Source organism: Erinaceus europaeus, chromosome 2 (assembly GCF_950295315.1).
Source record: "Erinaceus europaeus chromosome 2, mEriEur2.1, whole genome shotgun sequence".
Classification (NCBI taxonomy): domain Eukaryota; kingdom Metazoa; phylum Chordata; class Mammalia; order Eulipotyphla; family Erinaceidae; genus Erinaceus; species Erinaceus europaeus.
This window is the reverse complement of record NC_080163.1, coordinates 69549862-69565965: the sequence shown is the minus strand read 5'-3', so window position 1 is coordinate 69565965 and position 16104 is coordinate 69549862. Positions and strand designations below refer to the sequence as shown.

The window sequence follows — 16104 nt, the reverse complement described above, 5'->3', positions numbered from 1 at the left end:
AGCACAGATTTAGACAAACAAAAAACAGGAACCTTCAGAAATGAGGGAGCATTCTGAAAAGTCGCGAGGGTAGAATGGGGTTGGATTACTGGGATGAGTCCCACCACATATCCATTAATGCATCTGTGATTTCCTTGTCATTCCCTCTATGGAGCATATTTACGATAGCTGCAGTTATAGATTCCATTTCATTTGATTTCCCTCATTTGATACTTCTATGAAGTCTTACTATTATGATTATTTGGATTTTTTAGGAGTAATGTCTGATCTGAGGTTAAAAAAAATGAAAGCGGGAGAGACAGGGTTATGAAAAACCCCAAAGTTGAACGAAAACAGGTTTCCTACTGGAGCAGCAGAGTCTGAGTTAGGCTGCCTTAAATGCCTACATCTTGCCAAGTGCGCTGGCCTCCAAGAGGTCCGCCGCCTCTACTCTCTCTGTGTCTCTCTCTGTGTGGTGTGAGACTGTCTCTCTGAGCTCTGCTAGTGACCCGTTTACTTTAACCCAGAGTAGGGATAAACCCGGGGGCTCCCGCAGACGCCGCAGGGCTCACCTGCGCCTCCCGCCTCCCTCCACCCGCCCTGCAGGTCCGTCCGCCACCGCCACCACCACCGCCCCTCCTGCCGCCCCGTCCCGCCCCGCCCCGCACCGGCTCATTGGCGGCTTCTCGCAGGGGGCGGAGTCGGGGCGGCCGCGGGGGTCTGATTAGCTATGCGGACTCACTCCTCAGCTCTGTAGTTCGGTCCCCAGCAGCGGCTGTGAGCCGCGCGGTGGGGACCGCGGGCCACACTCAGGCAGCGGGTTGGCAGCAGCAGTGGCTCCACCGTGAGAGGCAATGCAGGCGCACGCTTCTTCTGGCTCGGAGCGCTTTACCCAGCTGCTGTAGGAGCGGGTGTGGATCAGAGTCTGTCGCTCAAGACCGCTCAAGACTCCTTGGTCACGACCCTTGGCTCACTGCACCGCTCGTGGACTCCGGGGCGTGGAAGAGGAAGCGTACCCCGAGCCGGGCGAGGAGCATGGGGAGAGCGGCCGCTGCAGAAGGAGGCGCTGGAGGGGCGCGCCGGTGGCTCCCGTGGCTGGGGCTCTGCTTCTGGGCGGCTGGGGCTGCGGCTGCTCGAGGTAAGCGCTGGGCGGAACGGAAGGTCGGGCTGCAGGCTGGGGGCGCCCAGGGCGAAGGAGAGCCTTCAGGACTGAGCGGGACTCGCACCCATGGCGCTGCTTGGACAAGTTGCGCTCTGCTGCACCTCCTCCTCCTACCCCCCCCCCCCCCCCAGTCTCTCCGTGCCTTTGAGCCCGACTGGGTAGGAATCGCGCGGAGAACCTCCGAAAGGTTCTCCCACCCCAAGTTTTCAGTCAGCTCTAATCCTACAGGTTGCTGTGACCCGGGCCCCTACCCTGGACTCAATCCTCGCTCCCTCTGTTTTCCAAGCCCTCCCCAAGTGCTGCAGACTAAAGTGTGCTCCTCCCTCACCCCCTAGCACCCCAATTCACTCCAGTCTTCCTTCTCCCCTGTCCTTTTCGCTTCCGAGGCGAGAACGTCCATGAGTGGCCGCCCATAGTGGTGTCCGAGAGTTCCTGGGGAGAGGGGCCAGGTGGATGAGAGTCTTTTTTTTTTTAAGGGTGGGTTTGAAAAAAGGGAGTGAGTCTTTCTGTTAGGCAGAAGACCCCTCCCCCCCCAATATTGATAAGCTTATTACCTCGTGAGGCTCACTCACCTTGGGCCCTAGGAAGCGCGTCCCCCACCCCCCAGTGGAGCCAGCGTGTGTGTGAGAGCCCGGTGAGTTGTGTGCTGCATCCGTGTTGAGCTGCGCCTGCAGTGCCCAACCGGGATAAGCACTTGGCCTGAGGCCTCTCACCCAGCGCCCCTCTACCTACAAGGTGCCTGCTCCTTGCAAGGGAACTAGCTAGTGCGGGGTCTCACTGAAATGCAGAGCCCCACCATCCCCAGCTTCTTTGCGACTTAAAAGCTTGAGACCCCATTTTCTTGTCTCCTCTAGACGCCAGCAGAGTGAATTTTTTTGCAACTGGTTTCAGCTTCGCCTGCCTCAAGCGAGGACAGGGAGCATCAACTCAATAATAAATTCCGCGGACTTGTTTTGAAGATGATCAGAGGCAGTTTCAATACTTAGCTGGGGGTATTGCGGCTTTAGCTTTGAAATGATCCAGAAGCTTCTTCCTGCCCTCCTTTACCTTTCTTTCTTTCTTTCTTTTTTTTTTTCCCTTGGTGTGACATCCATTAGGCTTAGAATGTGTAATTGCACTGCATGATTTACCTTCTGCGGGTCTGCTCTTGGGACTTGAGTTTGACCACTTCACCTTCTGTTCTGCTGGTTGTCCGGAACATACATGCTCAGTAGTGGGAGGCAAAAGGTTGAGGGCAATCACAAAAGAATGGGTATAATCTCATTTTTATAAAAGCTAAGGTGTTAGAAGCAGTCGTGTTGCCTGATGTGAAGAATTAAAAGAGAGAGAATAGAGGCTTTCCTTTTTGTGTCCTGCTTACAATTTGCATTTCATTGCATGGAAACTTTTTTTTTTTTAATGGAGCAGGGTTTTTAAAAAGCAGCACATGTTTAAAAATGAGCCTCAGTGATTGCACACACTGGGGTATGGTGAAGCATAGTTCTTTCACTTGCTGCAAGAAACACGAGCTTCATCCATTTAATTTACTACGGAGAATGCCTCCTTGAAAAGTCAGCTCAGTTGCTTTTTAATACAGTATTATGGGAAAAAAGTATGCGTTTGCTTGCTTTTTCAAATGCTGACCTAAATGTCTGAGTTCTTTCTGTTCAGTGTCAAATACCCAATGGTGACTAACTTCTTGTATTGACCCCCTTGAAATTTGGTTGGTGGAGTTGGCTTGTAGCCAGCTCAAAACAAGAGGTGGGGACATGCCAAAAGCCTTTTGGATGGAGTACTGTTGGCTGTGAAACTAAGGCTAGCACCTCTAGTCTACAAGCTGTTCTCTAGAGGTCTTCTTAAAAACATACTGGGCACACTGCAGGCTTATTTACAACAAATGTCTTCATAGTAATATTCAGGATGTGGAGTAGAGCAGTTAAGTCTGATGAATATGTCCTTTGTACTTTTTCATTTTGGGGGATATGTGCCCTTTACCCTTAAACTGTTAGAGATTCCTCAAGAGATGAACAGTAAACAAGATGTGAAACCTGGGAAACCACATGCCCCTGACTTTGGACAGGTGGGAACAATTGGATGTTTCCAAGGCAAAAAAGGTGTTTTGATGATATTTAAGTGCTCACAGCTGAGGAAGGAACCTAATCACTAAACAAAATAAGGTGCACTAGTGTAGCATGCTTGCTGAATAGCCTTGGACTCTGTAGTGTTGGTTCTACATTTTTTGTTGTTGTTGTTGTTCAACAAGCCTCCTGATGTTGATTTGAACCAGCATAACCTGCTTCCCTTAAGCAACAGGATGTAGAGAATGATGCTATTTGCTCTGATGACAAAGATATTTGACTATCCAGTAGCTTCTTTTCTTTTTCCCTTTTTTTGCCTCCAGGGTTATGGCTGGGGCTTTGTGCCAGCAGTATGAATCCACTGCTCCTCAAGGACATTTTTTTTTCTTTCCATTTTTATTGACCACGACAGAGAGAAATTGAGAGAGGAAGGGGAGATAGGTAGGGAGAGAGAAAAACAGACACCTACAGACCTGCTTCACTGCTTGTGAAGTATCCTATTCCCCCCTACACACACACACCCCAGGTGATGAGCCAGGGGCTCAAACTAGGATCCATGTGCTTCCTACCATGTGTGTTTAACCTGATGTGCCACCACCCACCCCCTGCCTTTTTTTTTCCTTTTGCTTATCACTTGTTTTCAAAACTCTTCCTTTTTTGTTTCTTTCCTCCCCATACTTAGTATAATCCCTGTCCCCCAAAAAATCCAAAATGAGTTTTTAGATGGTTGGCTTTGGATGTGCTCAAAAGGAAGATATTTGGGGAAAGTACTGGCTATAAAAACTAGTCAAACAACCCAAGAAGCAATGCTCTAGTTTTTCGCTGAGAGTAAGACTTTCCTCTTCATATTTATGTTCCCCACTGGTAGAATACTGTAAAGAAAGCACTCTGGTTCTGTGATTACTGAAGGTTATTATTATTTTTTTTTTAACACTTTTCAGTATTGAAGAAGCTTGTTTAAAAGTGACCTGCCAAGTGCTAATTGAATCTATATTGTCATATTTCTTTTTGTTCTGTGAAAAAAGGAATATTGCTGTTTATTTGGTTGAAAATGTGTTAGATACTATACACAGGATATCTTTGCCTATACGTGGAGGGGCTAGGGTAGGGAGATTTTAGACTGAGATGTTAGATTGAGCTTCCATATGATTCTTTGTTTACAAAATTCTTAGATGAAATTTTCTTATGATAACTATTGGAGCACAATAGAGTTTTATAGTTTACATATACTTCAGTCTGTTATCTTCCTAGTTCATAGTTTTAAATCTATAGTGATCTCCTCTTTCATGAGTGCTATACTCTCCCCCTTCCTCATTCTTTTCATTTCCACTCAAAATTTAGACCTCTGAAAAAGTCTTTTCTCCTAATTTCTTGTCAGGATTTTTTTTCCCCTTTCCTTTCCTTTCCTTTTCTTTTTTCCCCCTTTTCTTCCTGTCTCATGGGTCATGCTTCTAGCTCTTAGCAGTCGAGTGGAGCTTCATTTCCTATATGACAATGTGTGCTCTCAAAAAATCTCTTAAGCATCCAGTTTTGAAGAGATGAACTGTTCTCACCTGGCTGTAAATTGGCAATACTTGCCATGCTTTTTATTGCCTTACTATGAAAACATAGTAATCCTACCCGTCTACTCTTCTTCACTCTTTCAATCACCTGCCTGCAGGGTCTGTAGTACCACAGAGTAGGGAAACTTATAAAAATAGGAATCACACCTGAGCTCTTTCAGAAAGTATTACCTAATTGGTTGTGTAGTTCCAAACCATGCTATCTTATGTTAGTGATGTACTTTTCTGTTTAGGCCTTAATGACATATAAATGTGTTTTTCACTGTCTTCCTCTCATTCATTAATAGTCCCCTACTTAAGTTATTGGCAACTAAAGGTTTATAAAGAAAAAGGTGTTCAAGAGATAGTAAATATCCGATAACTGTTCCTTGTGAATACTTTTTTTTTTTTCTATTTCAACTTGAGTCCTATACCACTATGCTTTAACATCTAATTCCAAAGACAGGTGTACAAAGAAAGATTTATTTCACACCATCCCCCTAAGGGAGGGGTTGCTGGTTTTGGTGTCCTGTTAATAGACAAGCACACACGTTTGCCGAGAGCCCAGCTGTGCCCTCCTCTTGATTGCATCTTTGCTATTAATCCTAACGGTCCCGTTTTCCAGGCTGTGCTACTTGATGAACTATGTCATTATCTTCTCTCATGTCCTTATTCTGATGCTTTCATCAAGTAACAGCATGATCAAGTAGCCACTGGGACCTTTCCTCTGTTAGTCTCAGCCTTACACTCTATGCAAACACTTATCTACTTACTCCCTCCTTTGCTAAATGGCCAATGCTGGCATGTACTTAGCCATCCTGTGGCTCCCACGTTTATATTAGGCTTATTCCTTAAATGAATGCTTCCCCCCCAGGCTTGTTTGAATATGAAATAATGATTACAATTGTTGTATTTCGTGTATGTCACATATTATTTTAAATGCTTGACACACATTAAGTTTTCAAATCCACTTAATTCTATAAGATAGATACTATTCTATTTTTTAAGATAGGGAAAGGACAGAGAAAGGTTAAGTCACATCCATAAGGCTGATGTTAGTGTAAAGTGAGGTTGGATTTAATCTACACACTCAAGACTCTAGGGCAGGGGTGGGGTATGTCCTGTTCACAGACAACCTTTGGAATCATTTGGTCTGGCTCTGTAAACCTAGGAGTATTTTTCATAGCAACATTAAGTGCTAATTTTTAAATAGTTAATTTTGGATGGCTTGCAGATGATGTTAGGAATACTCTGGTGGACCTCCACAAAAAAAAGGTTCTTCTTCCCTGCTCTAGAGCTAACCACAATGATAATCTTCTAAACTCTGCTGAAAATCAAATGACTCTTATATTTTGGTGACAAAAGTACTAAAATCATATCTCTATAACTTAGAGTTACAGAGGAATTTAGAGTAGCTTCAATAAATCTATAAATGTATTTAGATAAACCTCAGAGATTTATGTTGTATGAAAACAACCACCCTCTCACCATTCAGCTTAATATACTTTGGAATTGGATTCACACTTAAAATTCTGAATGCCTGTTTCTGATATGATAGCTTGCATTTTTTTTTTTCAATTTTGAATTTCAACAGAAAATATTACTCTGATTGAATACGCCATCCATGGAATGGCAGATCCCAAGAGAGTATTTGTTGCATGTCTTGTATTTTTAGCCTTGTTTGCCAGGGAAATGTGGAGCATGAGATTTGAGAATAGATTGTTAACACCAGAGGCTGCTGTTTCTGCTGTTTTGGGTACTCCTGCTGCTGCTCTTGTGAGGCAGATGGCTAGATTCATTTATAGAAAATAGATATTCATTCTATTTTGCATTTCCACTCTGAAAAGAACTTTTAATTGTTTGTGCCACATTGCATCGTATGTCCTTATTGTGCTCATACACATGCTGTGCGTAGATAATTTTCAGAATTAGGGGGATGTTAATGTATTCAGTTTGGACTGTGTTCGAAAGACTCACTCCGTGCAAACTCTTGTGCTTTTGGAGTATTTCTTTTGAGAGTGCAGTATGACGTGTGTTTTATCCAGAATAGCAACTCCCTCCTCCTCATCTGCTCCCACTATTTTACTGAATGTGGGCTCAAGGGCAGACCTATTAGGGCTGTGTTTATGGTGCTAAGGTAGAAACAATGCCTACGTTTTACATTTCTAAGATTAAATGAGATCACTGTGGGACATAAACTTTTTTTCAGTATTGTTTCTGAGACAACAAGAGTAAAGTGAGACGTGCGTATTTTTTTATATATGACCAGTTTACTTCAGAAGTGAGAAAATGGCTCCCCACGTGCAGGGAGTCGCTTCACAGGCGGTGAAGCAGGTCTGCAGGTGTGTATCTTTCTCTCCCCCTTTTTGTCTCCCCCTCCTCTCTCCATTTCTCTCTTTCCTATCCAATAACAACAATAATAACTACAACAATAAAACAACAAGGGCAACAAAAAAGGGAAAATTAATAAATAAATATTAAAAATAAAAAAAAAAGAAATGAGAAAATGGGAATGCCAAACACTGTCCTCCCATTGCAGTCAACGATATCTTTAGCTGGTGGAGCTATTGAAAACATTTTGTTATTGCTTAAATTGAATAATACAATTTCTCGGGTGTATCCAAGAGATAATGCTATTATAGACATTTTAGGAAGTTGGCAACTGGTAAGCTTGTATAGGAAACAGGATATATAGGAGTGCAACATGTAAAACTTATCCTCATACAAGAACCCAACCAACAGAGTTTATATAATGGCATTTTGGATTTTGACAATTTACTAAAAAAGCAAATTTATTTACTAAATGTTGATTAGTAAGATACACATCTCAGTACATTTGTGGTGTGTTGCTTAGAGTTTTTTGATAGTGGCACCTTCTGCTAGCAACAGTTCTTATTTAGTAGTTATCTTTATTTGAATTTAATTTAATAAAATCTACTGGGAGAGGAGGGGAAACAGAATGATCATGGGTTATGGAAACTAAGCTGATAATATTTGAAATTCACAAATCAGTGCTTTTCAAATGTTAATGTGCATTTGAATCACTGCAGATCTTGTTAAAATGCACATTCTGATTTAGTAATGGGTTGGGGGTTGGGATTCTGCATTTCTGACAGGCTTCCAGATGACATCATCCATGGATCACACTTTAAGTAGTAAGTACCATAGATGATCATATCATAATTCAAGTGTTTAATTTTCAACAGTGAATTTTCACTTCCAGTAGAAGACTAGGTAAACACATATGTCAGTTTAACTCAGCCATCCAGCCACTCCTAAAACTGACTTTCAGGAAGCATGAATCGATGTAATAGAACTTTTTGTTTTTGCTTCAAGGATGTATAAAACAATAGAGGCAATATTTTGAAAAACTTGAACTTCATTTTGAATTACATGGAAACATAATATCCACTTATTATTATTACTTATCTCAGTTATTTTTGGTAAGAAAGAGGAAACAGACCTGTAGGAGTGAAATTGTTTATCCAAAGTAAAAATTATGTCAAGTCAGAGGTTTTGTATCTCTCTGCAATGCTGTTTCATTTTGCTGTCTCTTTTATTGATTTATTTATTCCCCTTTGTTGCCCTTTTTTATTGTTGTGGTTATTATTGTTATTGATGTCATCACTATTGGACAGGACAGAGAGAAATGGAGAGAGGAGGGCAAGACAGAGAGGGGCAAAGAAAGACAGACACCTGCAGACCTGCTTCACCACCTGTGAAGTGACTCCCCTGCAGGGGGGAGCCCGGGGCTAGAACCTGGGATCCTTAATGCAGGTCCATCTGTGTGCTTTGCGACATGTGCTTGCTGTCTCTTGAATAGTGAGCTTTACTTAAAAGTGAGCCTGACTTCAGACTAATGAGAAAGCAATGCTATATGTAATACAGAAGTAGAACTAACTGTATTTACCGTAAACCATTATCTCTGACTACAAAAAAAAAATAAACTAACAAAACAAAAGCGATTGGCTAAAGAAAATCAGAATACTGTTTAGTGGGAGTGCAGTTGCTGTGTGGGGTCCTTCCTGCAAAGTTAATTTAAACTCTGCACCTGGGTATGTTTGTCCAATATCTCATGCTAAATCTTCTTTTTAAAGATTTCCTTATTTGTTAATGAGAGAGGAAACAAGAGAACCAGAGGATCTCTTTAGCATATGGGATGCTAGGGGTTTTATCTGTGCCATCTCCCATCTGAGATCTGTCAATAATTATGCTTTATTTGAATCTTGATATGTGAAGGTAAAAATATTATAGAGGCAAAAATTTAGGCAACTCACTTACCATTGTAATCACAATTTTAGGAAGACAAGTTGATAAAAGGAGGAGGAGGAAATAACGATATAAGAATTTTATATTCTTTTTCTTGATAGATTATAAAGCCTAAATTCCCAGAGAGATTTTTCTAGGAAAACAGTTATGTGTATGATGTGCCTATCATGGAGAACTGTTTTCATTTGTGTGTAACTTGACGTCTTTAAGGTCCTGTAACAATTATGATTGCTTTGTACTTTAATATTTATAGGTATTGAATAACTGAAATAAAGTTTTAGAGAAATTTCATCCAAGGACAGACAGGGAGCAATAAACAGCAGTAAGGGTAGAGGTAGAGTTTCTAGGATGATCTAGAATTTTTGATGACTTTAATGTGTGATTCTGTTTCATAGCCAAATAGGATGATTAATTAAATTGGATGATAGAACATTCTCTTTGTACTGTGTTTGACATGAGACTATGTGTGCATAAACTTGAGTGATAGGAGAGATAAATGAATAAAAATATTGAGCTTTACTTATGTTGTCCTCTTGACCTATATATGGTGTTATGTTTTTTTGTGGCTTTAAGTTGAAATTGCCTCTGGGAGAGGAGGCAGTTGAAGATGTATTGGGAGTGACTGAAGGAAAGGAAAGTTGTGAATATATTCAAAATGACATATTATGGTATGGAATATGTGTTATATAAAGTGTCCTAAGGAGTTTGCTAAACAATATTTTCTTAAGCACAGAGTGAATATATTGACTAAAGTAAGTAAGATAATAAATTTGCTTTCCTGTGAACACAGGACTTGGATGTCTAATGTCTTGGGTTCAGCCCCTGGCACTGCATATGTTGGAGCAATGCTCTGTCCTCTCTCTCCCCGTCTGTCTGTCTGTCTGTCTCTCTCTCGTACAATAAGTAATTGGTGGATGGGAAAATAGTGCCAGATGTGCCAGAGTGATACTTTAGTTTCTCTTACTCTTAAAAAATAATTTAAAAAATAAGGTTGACAGTGCGGCTATCAAACACTTTACAAAATAATGTTTGTTTGTTTGTTTGTCTTATGAGTGTATGGGGTGGTGGTGGTGAAAGAGAATCAGATCACTACATGTGATGCTTGTGATTGAACTCCTGACCTCATGCTTGGAAAGTTTAGACTTAAACCACTGCATCACCACCTCTCTGACTATAATACTAAGACGATCCTCAATCTCCCTAGCTTTCTAAATGTTTTCTTTATTATTCATTTTGAGTGTGTGTGCTTCAGTTTTCTTTCTGTGTACAATTGTATTTGAAAGACGTGTACTGGCACATAAAATGGGACCTGCAATAACAATTTTCATCAAAGTATCTTTAAGAATTATCTAACTTATTTAAAAAAAAAGATAGGGAAGAATATAGATCACAAGACAATTATTTGCCAGGGATATGTAAGATTGTTATTAGTTGTTTGAATGGAGCTGGGGAAAGTAGAGCTGCCTTTCATTTGAATAAATAACCCTGTATTTCCATTAGTCTTGGGGCCAGAAGCTGCCAGCAGTTTGCATCAGGAAATTTCCAAAGCTGTGTCCTTTAAATAAACACAATCAGGAGATTCACAAGTTTTGTTAGTATGAGGTTTGTGGGTGGGATGTAAGTGTTTGGGGGTTTACTTTAAAGAAATTAAGATGAATAAAAGGTTTGCCACTATCTTTTTTTTTTGCCCCTTGAAGAATGGGGAAAATGTCTGTTGTTTATTTATTATTTATTTATTTGCCACGAGGGTTATTAATGAAGCTCAGTGCCTGCATAATGAGTCCACTACTCCTGGTGGCCATTTTTTTTCTTTTCTTTCTCTTTTTAATTTTTGCCTCCAGAATTATCACTGGGGCTCTTTGACTTCACTATGAATCCACTGCTCCTGGTGGCCATTTTTTCCATTGTTGTTGTTGGATAGGACAGAGAGAAATTGAGAGAGGAGGGGATGTTAAAGAGGGGGAGAGAAAGATAGATACCTGCAGACATGCTTCACCACTTGCAAAGTCATCCCCCTGCAAGTGAGGAGACTGGGAATCTACCAAGGTTCCTTGTGCTTCATACCATATGCGCTTAACCTGCCTTTCTTTTATTTGATAGGACAGAGAGAAATTGAGAGGGGTGTGTATGGAGGGTCAGGCAGGGGTGTTGGAGGGAGAAAGAGGAAGAGGGTTAGAGAAAGAGGTCTGCAGCACTGCTTCATTGCTGAGGGCTTAAATGGAGATCCATGTACATAGTTGCATGCATACTTAACCAGTTACGCCACTGCCTGGGCCCAGCTGTTTTTTAAAGTTTTGCAGACAATCAGTGTAGAAAATCAAATGTAAAAAGACAGCTCTACCACATCACATACTGCTGCTGAGAAGACCATCACTATTACAGCTGAGTATTAATAATTGTCAAGGTAGTTAAGTACTGTAATGCATGGATATCTATGTGTGTGTATTATGTGTCAAGTACAGTGACATATATGATCATTATAGCAAACTAGTGTCATGAAAGCTCTTAATTTAAATGGCATTAATAATACTTAACTATTTTGACATGAAAGTCAGCTTTTTAATTCTCATTATTCTCATTTCCTTCTTTTACTCTAAGTAACTTTTTCTCTCTAAGTAACTCCCAGTCCTCAGTATCCTGTTTCTTTCTGGGACAAAACTCCTTTGTCAGCTAGGCAGCATAGTTGGTTAGAAAGTTCAAGATTATGTATCTATTATCCTTCATGTAACTTTTTTTCTCTGGGTCTTTTTTGTTTTGGGAGTTTTGTAGCTTCTTTAGGCTTAACATTCTATTTTTTTCAGTAGCATTTGTTAATAGTACTTTGATCCCTGCAGGAAGCATCATAAATATGTTTTAAAGCTTTAAGTAAACAAAGCTCAGGGAAGGGCATAAGGATCCCAGTTCGAGCCCCTGGCTCCCCACCTGCAAGGACGTCACTTCAAAGGTCTGCAGGTGTGTATCTTTCTCTCCCCCTCTGTCTTCCCCTCCTCTCTCCATTTCTCTCTGTCCTATCCAACAACAATGACGGCAATAATAACTACAACAATAAAACAACAATGGTAACAAAAGGGAATAAATAAATAAATAAATAAATTTCAAAAAAGCCTTCAGTAAAAAAACATGTATGGGGAGTTGGGCTGTAGCGCAGCGGGTTAAGCGCAGGTGGCACAAAGCACAAGGACCGGCATAAGGATCCCGGTTCGAACCCTGGCTCCCCACCTGCAGGGGAGTCGCTTCACAGGCAGTGAAGCATGTCTGCAGGTGTCTATCTTTCTCTCCTCCTCTCTGTCTTCCCCTCCTCTCTCCATTTCTCTCTGTCCTATCCAACAATGACAACAACGATAATAATAACTACAACAATAAAACAACAAGGGCAACAAAAGGGAATAAATAAATAAAATAAATATTAAAAAAAAGATTTTAAAAAAAGATTAAAAAAAACATGTATGCTGGAAGTAAAATTTTCTGGACAACTGATGGAATAATGCCGATAAACTTTAGCTTAAGCAGTTTCAAGAATATACCAATAGTGAAAGAAATTGAATTTTATGTATGTGTTTCTCTTAAGTCAGTGATTATAAATGTGGGCGCGCGTGTACACACACACACACACACAAACACACACACACACACACAAAGTGATTTGCTAGATTGATTTTTAACTTTTTTTCTGTCTTTTTTTCTGTATTGGGGGATTAATGGTTTACAGTGGAGAGTAAAATACAGTAGTTTGTACATGTGAAACATTTCACAGTTTTCCAAATAACAATCTAACCTCACCTAGGTCCTCTCCTCTGCCATCATGTTCCAGGACCTGAACCCTCACCCCACCCCAGAGTCTTTTACTTTAATGTAATGCACCAAAACTTTTCTTTCATAATAGAGACCAGATATGTGAAATTTCACATAAAGCTTCAGATTTGTAGTCTTCTCAATTATTACAATAAAATACAGTTGACTACAAAAAAAAAGCAACATGGCAGCATTCAACCTTCGAGTTTTTCAAAAGCCAATGACTTTCTTACTTTTCTTTGTTTATTGTTAAATTTAAAGTAACAAGGAAGGATGGTGGAGATAGCTCAACATGCCAGAGCAACAACTTGGGTGCCTGAGGACACAGAAGCCACATACTCAGTCCCCAGGGCCACTTTTAAGTCAGAGCAGAGCAGAGCTCTTTTTCTCTCTCACTTTCTCCTTCATTCTCTTAAGTATTTTATTTACTCATTTTACTTACTGGATAAACACAGAGAAAAATTGTGAGGAAAGGGAGAGAGTAGTAGAGGTACCTGAAGCACTGTTTCACCACTTGTGAAGGTTGTCTCCCATGAGGTGACTGGGGGCTTGAACCCTGGTCCTTGCGCATAGTAATGTTTAATGTTTGCACTCAACTGGGTGCACCATCACTTGGCCCCTCATTTCTTTTCAGTTCTTGGGGGAATGAATACACGACTGCCTATATGTCTGATATAACTACTGGCTAGCATCCCCAAGCTGAACTATATATATGTATTTTTCATTATTTAAAGAGAAAGAGAGAGTGATCTCAGCATCATTCTATCATCCATGAGGCTAACCTGGTTCATCTATGGTGCCTGGGTTTGACCCCTGGGCTTTTTGTGTGGTATGTTTTCTACCAGGTGAGCTGTAACTTGGTCACCTAAATAGACTTTTAGTTTAACATTTGGTGAATGCTAGTTTGATCATGGAATTTTTATACTGTAAAATTAAAATGTAAGTTCTCTTTTGTATATATATATATATATATGTATATATGTATACACACACACACACATATAAAAGTATTTAAAAATCAAACTGCTGAAATGAACTCTAAAATTTCTAGGTCAAAGCCCTGATCTATACATGAACAGTCAAGGACTAGAGCAGCAAAGTACTGCTTGCTTGGTGTTTAGAGGTCATTTCTCCGTGCTTGTCCATGAAACAAGTCTTCTTAGTGTTATTCCTGCCTCTATTTTTCCCCTTTTCTTTTCAAGCTTATAACAACAAAAGTAATCAATAGAGGCACAAAGGAATTCAAAAAGAATGATACCAGAAGACTAAAGGCTATTGATCATTTTACCTTACTGTTTAAGGATGTTTTCCTTTTATTTAACGTGTTTATACATTTAAAAAATATCTTTTGAAATAGCACATATTTTTTTTTCCCTCTTTGTCTCTCAATCAGAGAGTTTTGAGGCTATGATTTGAGGGCCTCAAGTTAGTGCAGTGTAGCTGAGCTTATACTACAAAAGAGGTTTGTACGTGTTTGGAGGAAGTCTGCTCTAATTTTTTAATGTCTGCGTCCTTGGTTTTGACATTATTTAATATGAATCCATGAGTAGGTCCTAAATCCTTTCTAAATACGATTATTTAATGAAATCTGTATCAATGAAAGAATATATATATGAGAATTTATTTCTCCTTTGTGACATTGATGCCAGGCGTTACAACCTGGAAGATTATGCTTCATCCAAAGGAAGCAATTTTAGAATGGCATTTGTCACACAGCAACTCTTACTTACTGGATAAATAAATTGCATCTAGTTTTCATTTTGTTTCCTGTTTAAATCAGGATCTTCATGTACAACGAGCAAATGAAACTTTTCACTTTGAATGGCTGGTTCATAGCTGTTTTCACCTCTGTGTTGGACACTAGGTGGAGCAGATTTTAAATGTACACAGGCATTGGACTCTTGCTTCTTTGAAGAAGCTTTTGATGTTGGCAGGAACATACCCCAAGTACCCTCAAAAGGTCATTAATCTGCATCCAGGTAGTAAGTGGCTATAATTCTAAAAATTTCAGTTGCTTCCTTCCATGTGTGCCCTGCCTTTATATTTTAAGTAAATTCTGCATCTCAGATGCTCATGATACTAAAGCAAACAGCAGTCCTTGTAGTTCAGCTGCAACTTTAAAACTCTGGTGACTCTATCATGATTATTCATATCGAAGCCACCTTGCTGGGAAAGTGTTAGACACATAGAGTGTTGAAAACTTCTGATTCTTGGAGATTAGGTGTCAAAATATTCAGGGTTTGGTTATATTTAGCAGTTATCACTGAGGGATCTTGATGCTGAAAGTGGCATTCAAGTTTGAAATTTACAAATCCTGGGTCATCACCCTAGTCATCCCTCCCCCACCCCCTTCTCCCAAAAACTTGCAGAAAGTGAAGCATCTGTAATATTGTTACTCAGGGTTATGTGAAAAAAGTATAGGCGGGTGCTTTCAACATGTGTGGACTTTTTTTTTTTTAAGTTTAAAGCTGTTTTTATTTTTAAAACTTCAATGAAACAATATAAAAATCAACATCAGATGTTTGTTATAAACCCTGTTTATTTGTGTAGTTAAAATTTCAAGGAGAAATAGTATATGTATTGGTATTATCAATTGACTGATGGCATGGCCTACATTTTTGAGCAGTTGATTCAGAATTCAGGGGGAGAACTTATGTATATGTATTTTTTAAATTCTTCAAGAAGTTCTTAGTTTAAGAACCCAAGACTGGTAACCACTAAATTAATAGGTACATTCATTGTATATGAATGTAGAAATGAATGTTTCTTGAGATTTAGACAAAGTATTAGAAAATCCGTATCTCATAGGGCAGGGAAATATCTTAAGGAATTTGATGCTCGAGGCTTAGTGGTCTCAGGCTCAATCCCTAATATCATCATAAGCTAGAGTTGAGCTGTGGTTTGGTCAGAAAAAGAGAAAAAGAAAAAGAAAAAACCTGTGATAACAAAAATAGAGAACATAGGCAGCCAAGTATGGGTCACCTCTTACCTCCCCATTAGACCTCTAGTAACTAAGGCAAATATAGTTTGATGTTAACTCAAAATATTTCAACCTTTGGGAATTGGGCTCTTTCTGCTAGGGCAGAAGACTCGAGGAGGGATTGGTTTATTTGAGAGAGATTCTGTAGTTAGAAAGGAAAATTCTAACAACACAGAGTTGTAGGTGGAATTGTATGCTTCTCTTCTGGATAAATGCACAAGACCCACAAATATAGGTGTCTATTTCTCCTTAATCCTCATTATTTATTTTTATTTGTATTGATAAAGCACAGAGAAATTGAGAAGAAAGGACAGAAAGACACAC

The 16104-nt window shown here is 39.9% G+C and overlaps 1 protein-coding gene across 6 annotated transcripts in view; it reads left to right on the top strand.

Annotated features, from left to right (window-relative positions):
• The first annotated feature begins 726 nt into the window (after nt 1-726).
• Nucleotides 727-16104, top strand: part of UNC5D (unc-5 netrin receptor D) — a 704674-nt gene continuing 689296 nt past the window's right edge. For all 6 annotated transcript variants that reach the window (XM_060182795.1, XM_060182801.1, XM_060182791.1 and 3 more), the window contains exon 1: nt 727-1117. In XM_060182795.1, the coding sequence (XP_060038778.1) occupies nt 1015-1117 (103 nt within the window). In that variant the 5' untranslated portion in view covers nt 727-1014. The remainder of the gene's footprint in view (nt 1118-16104) is intronic.